This window comes from Syngnathus typhle, linkage group LG17 (assembly GCF_033458585.1).
Source record: "Syngnathus typhle isolate RoL2023-S1 ecotype Sweden linkage group LG17, RoL_Styp_1.0, whole genome shotgun sequence".
NCBI classification, from domain to species: domain Eukaryota; kingdom Metazoa; phylum Chordata; class Actinopteri; order Syngnathiformes; family Syngnathidae; genus Syngnathus; species Syngnathus typhle.
In genome coordinates, this window is record NC_083754.1 from 1 (window position 1) to 13,912 (window position 13,912).

Consider the following 13,912-nt stretch of genomic DNA (forward strand, 5'->3'; position numbering starts at 1 on the left):
CACATGGGAGGCCTTTCAGAAGTTTCTCAACACTCTGTGCCCGCGGTCCGAGATTCAAAGCATTTTTATGGAAAGGCAAGCCATACATATTAGAATGCTTAGTTGTTGTTTTTGTTTTTTGGGGGGGGTTCACCTGCTTGTCTTTGCTCCTTCAGTGGCTCCAAAGGGAAGCCTTTCATTTATCTGGACCAGCTGACGGAGTTCATCAACCGCCGGCAGCGCGACTCGCGCCTCAACGAGGTTCTCTACCCGCCTCTGAAAATAGAGCAGGTCCGACAGATCATGGAGAAATATGAAACCAACATCAGCCAGCTGGAGAGAGGTCAGTAAAATACGAGCAATTCGAAAAACGCCGTTCCGCGAATGAACTTTTCTTCCATCGTAACGTTTTAAAGACCAAGAGAAGCCAAAATGGAAATGATTTGAACAAATTGCCCCCCCCCAGCTAAAACACCTGTTATGTCTCACCTACAGACCGGATCCAGATCGGTTTGCAGGCCTTCACCAGTTATCTCGGAGGGGAGGAGAACAGCATCGTTCCGCCGGAGAGGTTGGACGTCATCGACGACATGAATCAACCACTGTCGCACTACTTCATCAACTCCTCCCATAACACGTACCTCACAGGTAGCGCCAGCTGCGCGCAAAGTTGACGGCGACCATTTTGCGTCCGGGTTTCACCCATTGTTTCTTCTCGTACGTCTCCAGTGGGTCAGCTGACCGGTTTGTCCTCAGTGGAGATGTACAGGCAGGTGCTGCTCACCGGCTGTCGCTGCATCGAATTGGACTGCTGGAAGGGTCGACCGCCCGACGAGGAACCATACATCACCCACGGCTTCACCATGACCACTGAAATACCTTTCAAGGTGTGTCACGTGACCTTTCGTACACCGAAGAACCGCGGGGTTACATTCCGGCATTGTTTGGACATGTGCGTGCGTCTTTCTGGTTGCAGGAGGTCATTGAAGCCATCGCAGAGAGCGCTTTCAAGACCTCGCCGTACCCCCTCATCCTGTCCTTTGAAAATCACGTTGATTCGTAAGCGCCGACGTAGTGAAGGAAATATCGGCGGTATAGAAAAAGCGTAGCCCAGATGAAATTTATTGTAAACACAAAACTAAGATGATTCCATCTGGTGGATTCAAAGCAACATTAAAACGTTGTCTTAGCTTAATGCTAACAAACAATGCAAACCACCATAATGGGGCTAACAAATAGCATTAGTGTTGCAGTCTTCCAGTGTTTTAACAAAAATAGTGGAGCAACACATGTAGACAGAGGAAGTTCACCGTATAAAATACAATAATACCGTTTTAAATATGGCTTATAAAAAGCATTTTTGTTTTTTTTGTTTGTCAGGGCCAAGCAGCAAGCCAAGATGGCGGAGTATTGTCGGACCATATTCGGCGACGCCTTGCTCATTGACCCACTGGAAAAATATCCAGTAAGACTGATGATGTCCTCCATTCTTCATGGCAAACCTCAGGAAGCCTCCCCTTTCAGATCTTTACCAATAAAGCCGCGGGTCGGAAGCTTGACTTTTCTTTCTCGCTCTTGATGACAGCTGGTACCAGGCCAGCTGCTGCCCTCGCCGCAAGAGATGATGGGCAAGATTCTCATCAAAAACAAGAAAAAGCACCAGCACCACCGCCCCTCCAGCGGTGGCAGTATTCTACGACGTGAGCTGGAAGAGCCGTCTTCTCCGCACAACGGTATGGAGGAAATAATCTACTGACTGCGAGTAAACATGCTGAGGCTTTATTGGGAAATTTGTGTCTACCGGAAGGCGAGGGAAGCCAGATCCTGTCCCACGAGGAAGAGAAGCTTGCCGAGAGAATGGTCGGAGACTTGGATCCTCGCAAATCCATCGGTTAGGTCCAAGAGCCGGTTTGAGCTCTGCAATGTTTTGAATCATCGATGCCATGTCAGGCTATTTATTTTCACAGGAGGCGAGGGAGAGAGCGAGGAGGACGAGGAAGAAGATGAACCCTTGACCGAGCTGAAAAAACCTAACTCGGACGAGGTACGAACCTCAAGACTTTGGAACTTTGGAAGGTCGATTGACGGATTTGTCCATTCTAGGGTACGGCCAGCAGTGAGGTTAACGCCACAGAGGAGATGTCCACGCTGGTCAACTACATCGAACCAGTCAAATTCAAGAGCTTTGAACTGGCCACCAGTAAGCGACCACGTGGCTTCCGACAACGTCTGGTGAAATTTTGCCAGCTCATACTCGCAATACTTTCTTTTGACGCCAGAGAGGAGGAAGTTCTTTGAAATGTCATCATTTGTGGAGACCAAAGGCATGGACACCCTGAAGAGCTTGCCCATTGACTTTGTTGAGTATCCTTTGAGGATTGAATCCAGTTCAGACCGTGGAGTCACATGGGTTGGGGAAACCTGGTTCTCCTGGGTGCGGCTTAGATAGAATCGGTATAGATCAGTGAAGGGTCCTTAGAACCTTTCATTTGGTGACGTGACCCATTCTCAGGTGTAGTTCCCCTTTAACAGCACGACTCCAGGTACAACAAGAACCAGCTGAGCCGGATTTATCCAAAGGGAACACGGGTAGACAGCTCCAACTACATGCCACAGGTCTTCTGGAACGTGGGCTGCCAGATGGTGGCGCTGAACTTCCAGACCCTCGGTGAGCTCCCGACTCGAGGACTGGAAGCTACTCAAGCCCTCGTCTACTAAATCTCTCTCTCGTAGATCTTCCCATGCAGCTCAACATGGGCGTGTTTGAGTACAACGGCCACAGCGGCTACCTGCTGAAGCCCGAGTTCATGAGGAGGACGGACAAGCACTTTGACCCTTTCACGGAGAACATCGTGGATGGAATCGTTGCCAACACGGTCAAAGTGAAGGTCAGGGCAAACGGCGTGTAGACATGAGCCAAGTTTCCCGGTGTACTTTAATGCAACTTTTGTTCCCCCGTCAGGTGATCTCAGGCCAGTTCCTTAGCCTGAGCGACAAAAAGGTCGGCGTGTACGTGGAAGTGGACATATACGGACTTCCGACAGATACCAAAAAGAAACGCACGAAAACCTCCAACGGAAACTCGCTGAATCCTATTTGGGAGGATGACGCGTTTGTCTTTCACAAGGTGAACCGTTCTTTCCGTCCGTCCGTCTTGTGCTCGACTCTCCAAACTAAAATTTCACTCCCCAGGTGGTCCTCCCAACGCTGGCCTCGCTGAGGTTCGCCGTATTTGAGGAGAACGGCAAGTTCATCGGACATCGCATTCTACCCGTGTTGGCCATTAGACCAGGTCAGTGTGTGGGGGAGGGGCGGGGACGGTGGTCCGGGGACTGAGAACTCACGCGTCCCCCATTTTAGGTTACCACTACATCAACCTCAAGAACGAGTTGAACCAGCCCCTCCTGCTGGCCTCTCTGTTGGTCTACACCGAAGCGCAGGACTACATTCCCAACGAACACCAGGGTGAGCGGAAAAATCGCACGTCAAATGGCAATCGACTTTTCGATTCATTCGGGTTTTCGTTTCTTCAGAGTACGCCGAGGCCCTGACTAATCCCATCAAACACGTCAGCCAGCTGGACAAAAGGGAGACGCAACTGGCCGTGCTCCTCGAGGAGAACTATGAGGTGCGAGGACCTTCGCCCGGCGCATTCTTTGAGTTCCAGTAACTTCCGCTCACGAGTCGGTTGGGCCCCCGTTTAGCGTTGCTCTAACCAGCCCGGAGATGGCGAGGCCAAGAAGGACTCCGAGGTCCTGCCAGGGCACGTCCCGTCGCCCTTCCCGGCTCCTCACCGACCCGACGAATGTCCCGACATCATAACGCCTGGTAACAAAGTTTGACCTTCTCTACACCTCGCTTTTTTTTTTTCTGCACGATGTGCTTCCCCATCCGCCGTTTTGCACACGTCTGCCTCCCTCATTTCTTTGTGCTTGTTTGCGTAGTGCTAAGCCTAAAGGAAGACCTCATCGCTGCCGTTCTGACAGGTAACCCATGCCACCCTCGCCGATTCTCTCATCAGTTGGATCCCTCCCTTTTTCGATAAGTGCCCGTGATTCACTTTTTGCCGCATCTCTCAGACGCCGATCCGCAGTCGACGGAGGAGCTCAAGCAGCACAAACACTACGTGAAGCTCACGAAGAAGCAAAGCAAAGACCTCAAAGAGATGAGAAAGAAACACCTGAAGAAGGTACAGACATGAATCTTAAATTTACAGTTGTTGTTTTTTTTATTAAAAACATATTTTTTTTTCATTATTTATTTTTTATTATTATATTTATATATTATATGAGAATTGTATTTACAAATGTTTTTTTTGTCATATTATATTTATATTATATTTAAAATATATTCTTTTTAAATCAAAAATATTGTGTTAAAAATATTTTAATTTGATATTATATTTATTTTATATTATCGTATATATATATTCTATTAAAATTGTATTTACAAAGGTTTTTTGTCATCTCATATTTATATTGTATTTAAAAAAAATCAAATTGTCATCATTGTTGAAAGATGAACTGAAAGTAGTACACGATAGATGAGATGTAAAAAAATAAAATAAAAATGACTGCGTGTGTGTGTTAGGTGTGGAATCTTAGTAAGGAGCAAAAGTCTCGGAGTAGCCAACTGGAGTGTGATCTGCAAAGGAGGCGCAGTCAGATAGAGAAACACCTGAAACGCAGCGTCAAGAAGAAGTAAGGACCGCCGACACGGCTTACAAAGGCAGGCCATGACGCCCGCTGTCTTTTCTTTCCCATCCAGCGAGCCCCAAGAGCCGGTGCAGCGAGAACTCTCGGCCCTGGATCAGGAGCACGAGAAAAACGCGGTGCAGCTCAGGGAATGGCAGATGCAGGAACTACTGAAGCTTCGGCAGCAGCTGCACTTGCTGGAGCAGGAGAAGCAGCATGCGTACCTGATGGAGGTGCAGGACCATCCTATAAAAATTGTTCTCCGCTGCGTATTGCTTACGCGCTTGTACCGTTTTCAGTCCTTCCAGAAGTTGAAGGAAACGGCGCACGAATGCCAAGCAGCTCAGCTCAAGAAGCTCCGGGAGATTTGCGAGAGGTGAGTGCGGAGGAATCCCCTTTTCTTTCTTCTTTTTTTGGCCCTCAGCATTTTGATTGTTCTGCCCGCAGGGAGAAGAAAGACCTTCAAAAAATCCTGGACAGGAAGCGTCAGAACAGCATCAGCGAAGCAAAGAGCCACGACAAAGACAAGGCCGAGATGTAATTGCGTCTTCCACTTTGAAATGATGGGCTCGCTTTTCCTCAAATGCTTTTCTCCTTCTGCCAGAGAACTGAACGACATCAACAGGAAACACATTCAAGACTCTGTCAACTTAATACGCAAGGTAAACAAACATTTTACGTGGACACACAGAGACACGCGTCCATTCCCGGCCGTGTTTTCCTTTTCACCACAGCTGGAGGAGGCTCAGAACAGAAGGCTGGAGAAGTTGAAGATGAAGCAACGAGAGGTGCTGCAGCACATCGACGAGGAGCTGCCGACGGTGAGCCACCAACAAGTCAAAGATCGGTCGGTGGTTGAGCCTCTTTTGTTTTTGTGACGCTGCAGATTCAGGCTGAGCTGAGCCTAACCCTGAAGGACGAGTTCCTCCACCTCCACGAGGAAATCTACCAGCACCTGCAGCTGGAGCTCCAAAACAAAGGTCTCCACAGTAACGCCCTGTTCTCGCCCAACAACAGCAGCCCGGCCTCGCCCCCGCCCTCCAACTGCTCCACGCCCAGCAACCCGTCCACGCCTGAGCGCAGCAAGGACAGCAAGAGCTTTGACTATATCATGCCCTCTTTGGCCGCATCCTCGTCCTCGACGGCCTCCATGTCCTAAGGTGGAGACGTCCTTCAGTTGAACTTATCGTTTGTACAAATGGATTCCAATGGGGGCTGTTAATGTGGGATGGTAATAAGATAATGTACCAATTATCTTCTTTTTTTTTTTTTACTTTGTTCTTCTCGAGCGTTATTATTTTTTTTACTGTTTGTCAGATGACATATCAAAATCATGAATAGCAAAAAGATTTTACAACTTGCTAGACTATTGCTTGATTTTCATGGGGATTAAGATTCGCCATTTTGTTTGTTTTGTTCACTTTTCATGCCTTGTTGTGGTACTATTTGGTAGAAAGCCCCGCCATCCTCCACGTTAAGCTCGCAGTAGGATCCGCGGAGTTATTTGTAGCTGTAATGATAGTAGTCGGCCAACAGGGGGCGCTACAACCTTGACCGTTTCCCCCCCCCCACTTTGCACTGTGCAGTCATCTCTGAAGAAGTCCCCTTTCGAAAAGACACACTACCATTCTTCTTTATTACCAAATTGTGTTGCACAAATATAACGGTACTTTAATTTATCTGTGTTTATTTTATCTGTAAATTTCCCGTTTGGTGTTTCCTCTCAAATTTTCGGAATGAGGGGGTTGATCGATGGTACTCGTAAATGTTCCCTGTGGATATTTTTATGTTTTATGTGGATTTTACTACTGACTACAGGTGCTTGAGCGAGACGTCAGGAGGGTTGATACTTTTTTCTTCTTTTTTTTTGGTGTGCTCTCTCCTGACACTCTTTAGAGCACTGGCTGCCTGTCTGTTTGAATGTTTTCCCCTCACAAACACAGTCCTTTGTCAACTCTTAACCTTTTATTTAAATGGCATTTTAACAAAGACTTGAGTGTCCGTGGGTGTTTTTTGTCAGCTCTCTGACCTTCGGTTTAAATACCAAGTGACTGAAATACACTTATCCCTCGTATATCGCGGAGAATTGGTTCCAAAAATCGCCCGCGATAAGTGAAATCCGCGAAGTACGGTCACCAACAAGGAGGACTGGGCAGGCTGACGAGTTAGCGGAAAGATGCTAATTCGCGATCGTGCTAACACGCGAAAACGGACTTCTAAAAGAATGTAAACAAATATTTGGAGCAATACTACATTGTCCTGAAGGTTAGACACGTTTCCTCAATTTAGAAGTTTTATTTTGACTTTTAGATCACCAACTGATTCCCGAGCGCGGCACCGCTGCTGCTCACTGCTCCCCTCTCCCCCAGGGGATGGATTAAAATCACACGGGGATGGGTTAAATGCAGAGGACAAATTTCACCACACCCAGGTGTGTGTGTGACGATCATTGGGACTTTAATCTTTTTTTTTTTTTTTAAATGTTTTTTTAATGTGGGAAAAAAAAATCCGCAATGTAGTGAAGCCACGACAAACGATTTGTATTACAGACAAGTGCAAAAAAATATATATTTTGTTTTTTTCTTTCCTTTCAATAATGTGATTACAATTTAATATGTGAGTTTTTTTTTTTTTTAAGGTCCTCTTCCTGAGTTTTTCAACAAACAAGTTTAACTATCAGATTTACTATAGATAAGTATTTAGATAGATAGATAGATAGATAGATAGATAGATAGATAGATAGATAGATAGATAGATAGATAGATAGATAGATAGATAGATAGATAGATAGATAGATAGATAGATAGATAGATAGATAGATAGATAGATAGATAGATAGATAGATAGATAGATAGATAGATAAGAGAGTTAGAGTCAGCTTTATTGTCAATTCCTTCATGCCAAGACACACAAAGAAATCGAAATTACATTTCCTCCATCCAGATAGATAGATAGATAGATAGATAGATAGATAGATAGATAGATAGATAGATAGATAGATAGATAGATAGATAGATAGATAGATAGATAGATAGATAGATAGATATTTTTTGGGACAAATTGCAACCTTTGCAATTTGAAAATTTCATTTGACTACGTTGCAATGTATATTTGAAGTTCACGTGTTACATTTGGCTACTAATTTAGCATATATACTGTTAAACGCCCCTCCTCCCCTTCCCCAAGTGATGACACAATCCTATACAAGGCCAACTTGTCATCGTTCTTAACATGTGTGTAAGCGGTGGGAGGGTTTTCGAGAGGATGTCGAGACAAGAGTCTTGTTTTCAGTGTGGAAACATGAGGGGTCTGCTGAGCTGTCTGTTTCTCGCCTCCCACTGCGCTCTCTCATCACGCAGTAAGTAGACGTTCTAAAGAACGTCTAGAACCTTCCCGACGATGGGTGAGCATCACCGTCTTACTCAAATTCTGACCTTGTTCTTGGCTGCCTGCAGGTGGTGCGTCCACTTTGCACGTGAGCCAGAGTGCTAACGTGACCGTCCTTGAGGGCCAGCTGGTCAATATCAGCTGCTGTTGGACAGGCAACTTCTCCAGAGGCAGAGTCGAGTTGGTGAAAAACAAAATCGGCTATAAGAAATTACAAATATGTCAGAAGACTCCGAACCAATCTTGCCATGCAGCTGTGCAAAAAGATGGCATGACGTGCGTGTGGTTAGAATTGCTCAATGTCACAACAGAGCACTCTGGCATATACATTTGCAATGTCTCTGCGGACATACCCACTCTAATATCTGGGAATGGAAACGGTACCGTTGTTAGAGTAACGCGCCAAAGTTCAAATGGAACCGCAGAGGGAGGTAGGCAATCAAAGCTTAAGGTCGTATTTGCTTTTTTTTTAATTGTTCAGAAAATGACTTTCTGCATGGCAGATGTTGCAGATGAATCCACAAGTCCTTCCTGGCCTCTGCTCGGGGGTTCCTTGGCTTCGGTGGGATTCCTGCTCCTGGTTGCCCTCGCTTGTTACTGCAAACTCAAACAAAGACCAGGTGGGTGAATTTGTTTTTAAATTTTGTTTTTTGTTTTTTAAAAAGGGAAGCCAAAGTTATGGTTGTTGTGCTGCAACAAATTCGAATAGTTTCCGCAAAATGGCTGCCGGGTTAGTCTTCATTATTTTTTAGAGTGTGCTACGAATGACGAAAAGTTTTGACAAGTTTGACTCAAGTCTCTTCACAATTTGGCAGACACTTAGTATAAAATATTTTGGAAAAAAAATGTTCAAGCTGTTTAATGCCATGACTTGGAAGTACAATTTTACAGAGTGCAATTTATCTAATCAGGTTTGTTTGAATATGTAGTCACCCGGGTGATTTACGAAAGTCCCAACTTTGACTCTGACATGGACAAACGCAGCAGCGGCAGCTCCTCCACAGGCTCGACCGAGTGGGTGAGTTCACTCAGACAGAGGGGTGAAAGGTCACGAGCCGTGGCACATGTGTCTTCCATCTCTGTTTCAGCGTCAAGTGGTCGTGTATGAATCCGTTGATTACTTTGAGCGTGTGGAGCTGAAGCAAAGTGGGTGAGGAAAGGATCAGAAGCCTTGGTCACTACGACTGATTAGGCGCGGCAACCTTAAAGACTCAAAGCACTGTTGGGATCCATCCATCCATTCATCCAACGCATTCATTTTAGTTAGCTAGCTACCTATCAAGCTATCTAGCTGGCTTACTATCAAGCTTGCTGTGCCTTGCTATCACGCTTTATCCTATCTATCTAAATTGCATCTGTTTTTTTCACACACGGTTGAAAAACATACCGTTTTTTCCCATGTATAATGCGCCCCCATGTATAATACGCACCCTAAAAATGGCATGTCGATGCTGGAAAAAAGCCTGTACCCATGTATAATACGCACCCAAATTTTGACTCCTACTTAAGTCCGTAAACGTAAAATTATTTCAGAATAAAGATCATCTTTGGGAACAACCGGATGTTATTCTGCCGTTCAGTATCACTGCGCATGCGCTAGCAAACTCAATAGCGAAGAAATGTTTCGGATTTGTGTAGGGTACATTGTGACGGCAAACGAGCAGGTGATCCAGCAAGCGTCTGATACCAGAGCATTGTGTTTGAAGTGAACAGCAGAGAAGAAAGCGCATCTGTAATGGTGACCTCCGTATGATACCCGGATTAAAAAAATGTAGGACAATAAATTAGTTAAATTTTGCGCATTATACATGGAAAAAAACGGTATTTGAGCACCAACTTACAGGTTGCATATACCCCCCCCCCGATTGAAGTACTATACTCACAAAAAGGTTACGGGTGATCCTGAAACAATACCTTCTAAACTTCTTGTGAGTTTCTAAAGGTTATATTTTTTTTAATCAAAGAAGCAGAAGTTATGAGTTGATAAGTGAGTGAGCGGGTATTTCTTGTCAATTTCCGGGCCATGGTGGGAAGTGGAAAGTGTGCGAGCGTGCGTTGTCTGTGGCCGTGAATGGCAGGTCAGTGACAGGAAGTGGAAACAACACCTGTGACATTTCATCTAGTTTCTTTGTAACAGACACCCGAAGTTGAGCTTGTATTGGTGCGGGGGGTGGACTCACTTCCAAAATGTTTAGTCACTTTGCCTTTTCTACCTTTGTACATCATTCATGTCATACGAGCACCCTGAAATAAAAAGGCCGCTCCTTAAACCGAGCAGTAAGTAAACACCATAAACGACGTCTTTGTTCGATTCTGTGTGTACAGTGGGCGTCTGTTTTATTCTTTTCTATCATCATCAATGTCATAGTTCCAGTTTATGGTCCTTCTAATAACAAACTTCAACCAGAATAACCTGAAGTGTCGCCTAACCCATCCCTGCCCATCGAAGCTTTTGTCCCACCAAGGTACGTATATAATGAGCTTCCACCAGCTCAGCGCCGACACACGCTGACATTCGTTTCCAAAATGTGCGAGATGAACCCAACTCCACTGGAGCAGACCCTTTTCACTCTCTGCAAAGTCTTCAGCGAACACGCCGCAGCAGAGGGGAACAAGGAGACCCTGAACAAGAATGAGGTCAAGAATCTGGTGAAGAAGGAGCTGCCCCAGCTTTTCAAGGTAATGGCAACATGACTGAACAAAATGGGAAAGAATCAAAATGTTTTGTATGAATCATTAGCTTCATGCTAATATATACTGTGAAACACCATAGATAGGCTAATTGAGATTTGCGTCACTGTTAAAACGTTCATACCGTCATCAGAAGTTTCTCGGTGCTTGGGTGCGTTATTTTCTCGTGTGGGTTATTTTCTCGTGTTTTATTGTGCGTGCAGGCAGCACAGGAGGATCCTGAGGGGGAAACTCTTCTCATGGATTTTGATGGAGACGGAGAGATGGACTTCAAGGAGTTCATGGTCGCCTTGTCCTGCCTCGCTTGCATTTTCAAAGCTCACTGTCCCAAGAAGTGAGAGCTTCAGGACGGGTTCTCCAACAAGGCCTTGTGGAGATTGCTGAATAAAAATAATTTCAGTACTCGGACAAAATCTGATGGGTCATTTCTTTACAAATGTATTTTCTCTTTAAACAATAGGAGGAAATGTAAACGGTATGAGCCGCAAAAAGGTTTTATTTTTTTGTCTCACACGCACACCGTCATACGCGGGGATCGAACACAAGACAGGCGAGCGTACACTTAAGCCGTCAGCCACTCAAAAAAGTTAAGCGGTCTCAACAAAACAGGAAATGAATGTGGCAAGGCCGTACAAATAACACTTTAAAAAAAAAAAAAAAACAAGTTCATGACATATTTTCACAAACTGCGGCTTAACTTCTTTCCATTATTAAAGACCATAAAGGTAAAATAATTCAGTCTACATGAGTGCATTAATTCACACAATATTACAATACACCGTACAGCAAACATTAACGTGTATAAAGGTCATGAAACTGTCTGTCGTGCTAATCTGAAAAGTTTTTTTTTGTTAAGGGCCACACATTGTTCACCAGCAAACAAATTTAATCATAGCACCCTCCCAGCATTTAAAACCACAAATACTTCTTATTATCCTCACTGGCTTTTTTTTACGCAAATAAAACTACTACTGCATCTATCAATGTATTTCTACGGGAGATCAAAGATGACTGACATATGTTGCGCAATGTGGACTTTTGCGTTAATATGGCCAATAAGGTAAAAATTGTGCTGCGTGCTTTTTAAATTGTTTTTATATTATTTTTGTTATATATATATATATATTTGTTATATTTTTATATATTTATATTTGTTATATTTATATTATATTTATTAGTTTTGTATTGCTCATTCTTATAGTTCTGATGGCATTGTTGGGGTGTTGTTAGACAACATAAATGTTAATTTCAATTCAAGGAACAAAATTGTGCTTTAATTGTACTTTAAATGATAAACAGTTAAATTTCCAGTTTAAGATACTTCTAATACCTGAACAACAAAAAAAACCTTCAACCAGAATAACCTGATTGTTTCTCAACAGGTCCCAGCCCAAGGAAACCTTTGCTCCACCAAGGTATAAAACAAGCTCCAGCAATTCGTCTCTTGCAAATCCTTTCTGGTGACACTCGCTTACATATTATATATATATATTTTTTGTTATATTTATATTATGTATATATATATATATATATTTATATTATATTTATTAGATGTGTATTGCTCATTCTTATAGTTCTGATGGCATTGTTGGGGTGTTGTTTGAACACTTAGACAACATAAATGTTCATTTCAATTCAAAGAACAAAATTGTGCTTTAATTGTACTTTAAATGATAAACAGTTAAATTTCCAGTTTAAGATACTTCTAATACCTGAACAACAAAAAAAACCTTCAACCAGAATAACCTGATTGTTTCTCAACAGGTCCCAGCCCAAGGAAACCTTTGCTCCACCAAGGTATAAAACAAGCTCCAGCAATTCGTCTCTTGCAAATCCTTTCTGGTGACACTCGCTTACATATTATATATATATCTTTTTTGTTATATTTATATTATATATATATATATATATATATATATATATATATATATATATATATATATATATATATATATATATATATATATATATATATATATATATATATATATATATATATATATATATATTATATTTATTAGATGTGTATTGCTCATTCTTATAGTTCTGATGGCATTGTTGGGGTGTTGTTTGAACATTTAGACAACATAAATGTTAATTTCAATTCAAGGAACAAAATTGTGCTTTAATTGTACTTTAAATGATGAACAGTTAAATTTCCAGTTTAAGATACTTCTAATACCTCAACAACAAAAAAAACTTCAACCAGAATAACCTGATTGTTTCTCAACAGGTCCCAGGCCAAGGAAACCTTTGCTCCACCAAGGTATAAAACAAGCTCCAGCAATTCGTCTCCTGCAAATTCTTTCTGGCGACACTCGCTTTCCAAAATGTCTGAGTTAAAAGCAACTCGTCTAGAGATGGCCATTTTTGCTCTCTGCAAAGTTTTTGATGAATACGCCAGTGCAGAGGGCAGGAAGGACACGCTGAACAAGACAGAAGTTGGGACGCTGGTAAAGAAAGAGCTGCCCCAACTTTTTGAGGTAAGTCACAAATCACTGCAATATGAGCAGACAAATATGAAGTAAAAACAAATGTTTGTATAAAACGAAGTCTTAGCTTAATGCTAAAATATACTATGAAACCCCAAAGACAGGCTAATAGAAATTAGCGTCAATTTGACAGTAATTATAATGCTTCAACAAGGAGACGTGGGTAATAGTTCATGCTCTAATACACTGGTGTCAAATTCAAGGCCCGGGGGCCAGATCCGGCCCGCCACGTCATTTGACGCGGCCCCGCAAAGACAAATTGTGCATCAAATTCGTGTGTCATTACTAGAATTGCAAAATGTCTTCACTTTTAATATTTGTCAGTTTGTTTTGTAGCTTTTATTGGATATAATATGAGGTGCTCATACATTTATTTAGTCATAAAAGCCCTACGAAAAAAGCTATGACTACAATGCGGCCCACCAAAAAAACGAGTTTGACAGTTCTTGAGCAGCTTTTCCCCCCACTTATAGTTTTTTTCATGCATTTAGGCAGCAGAGGGAATCCCAGAGGGGCAAACACTTCTGCTGGATTTTGATGGAGATGGCGAGATGGACTTCAAGGAGTTTATGGTCGCCATGTCCTGCCTGGCCTGCATCTTCAAAACGGCTTGCGCTGAATAAAACTAATTTCAGCGCCTGAATGAAAATGTCATGGTCATTTCTTTAC

The 13,912-nt window shown here is 43.0% G+C and overlaps 3 protein-coding genes across 3 annotated transcripts; all 3 read left to right on the top strand.

Moving 5' to 3' along the window:
• Positions 1-4: 4 nt before the first annotated feature.
• On the top strand, positions 5-6,664 carry plcb3 (phospholipase C, beta 3 (phosphatidylinositol-specific); the record flags this gene model as incomplete). The annotated part of the gene is made up of 27 exons (XM_061303855.1): positions 5-75; positions 156-322; positions 475-627; positions 709-866; positions 956-1,038; positions 1,360-1,444; positions 1,565-1,712; positions 1,787-1,870; positions 1,947-2,023; positions 2,083-2,179; positions 2,259-2,343; positions 2,523-2,647; positions 2,713-2,867; positions 2,942-3,106; positions 3,172-3,271; positions 3,340-3,444; positions 3,513-3,607; positions 3,684-3,807; positions 3,924-3,965; positions 4,059-4,168; positions 4,570-4,679; positions 4,747-4,906; positions 4,973-5,049; positions 5,121-5,210; positions 5,278-5,335; positions 5,408-5,494; positions 5,560-6,664. Coding segments are annotated over 27 exons (3,084 nt in total), but the record flags the coding sequence as incomplete, so codon positions are not given.
• Positions 6,665-7,876: 1,212 nt separating this feature from the next.
• LOC133170940 (uncharacterized) lies at positions 7,877-13,892 on the top strand. Its single transcript, XM_061304168.1, has 10 exons — positions 7,877-8,031; positions 8,129-8,491; positions 8,564-8,680; positions 8,972-9,078; positions 10,468-10,525; positions 12,134-12,166; positions 12,516-12,548; positions 12,985-13,017; positions 13,137-13,234; positions 13,735-13,892. Exons 1-10 carry the CDS (start codon positions 7,905-7,907, stop codon positions 13,864-13,866), a joined length of 1,101 nt encoding a protein of 366 aa, XP_061160152.1. The 5' UTR covers positions 7,877-7,904; the 3' UTR covers positions 13,867-13,892.
• LOC133170941 (protein S100-P-like) lies at positions 10,545-11,164 on the top strand. The gene is made up of 2 exons (XM_061304169.1): positions 10,545-10,739; positions 10,955-11,164. Exons 1-2 carry the CDS (start codon positions 10,587-10,589, stop codon positions 11,087-11,089), a joined length of 288 nt encoding a protein of 95 aa, XP_061160153.1. The 5' UTR covers positions 10,545-10,586; the 3' UTR covers positions 11,090-11,164.
• Positions 13,893-13,912: the final 20 nt, after the last annotated feature.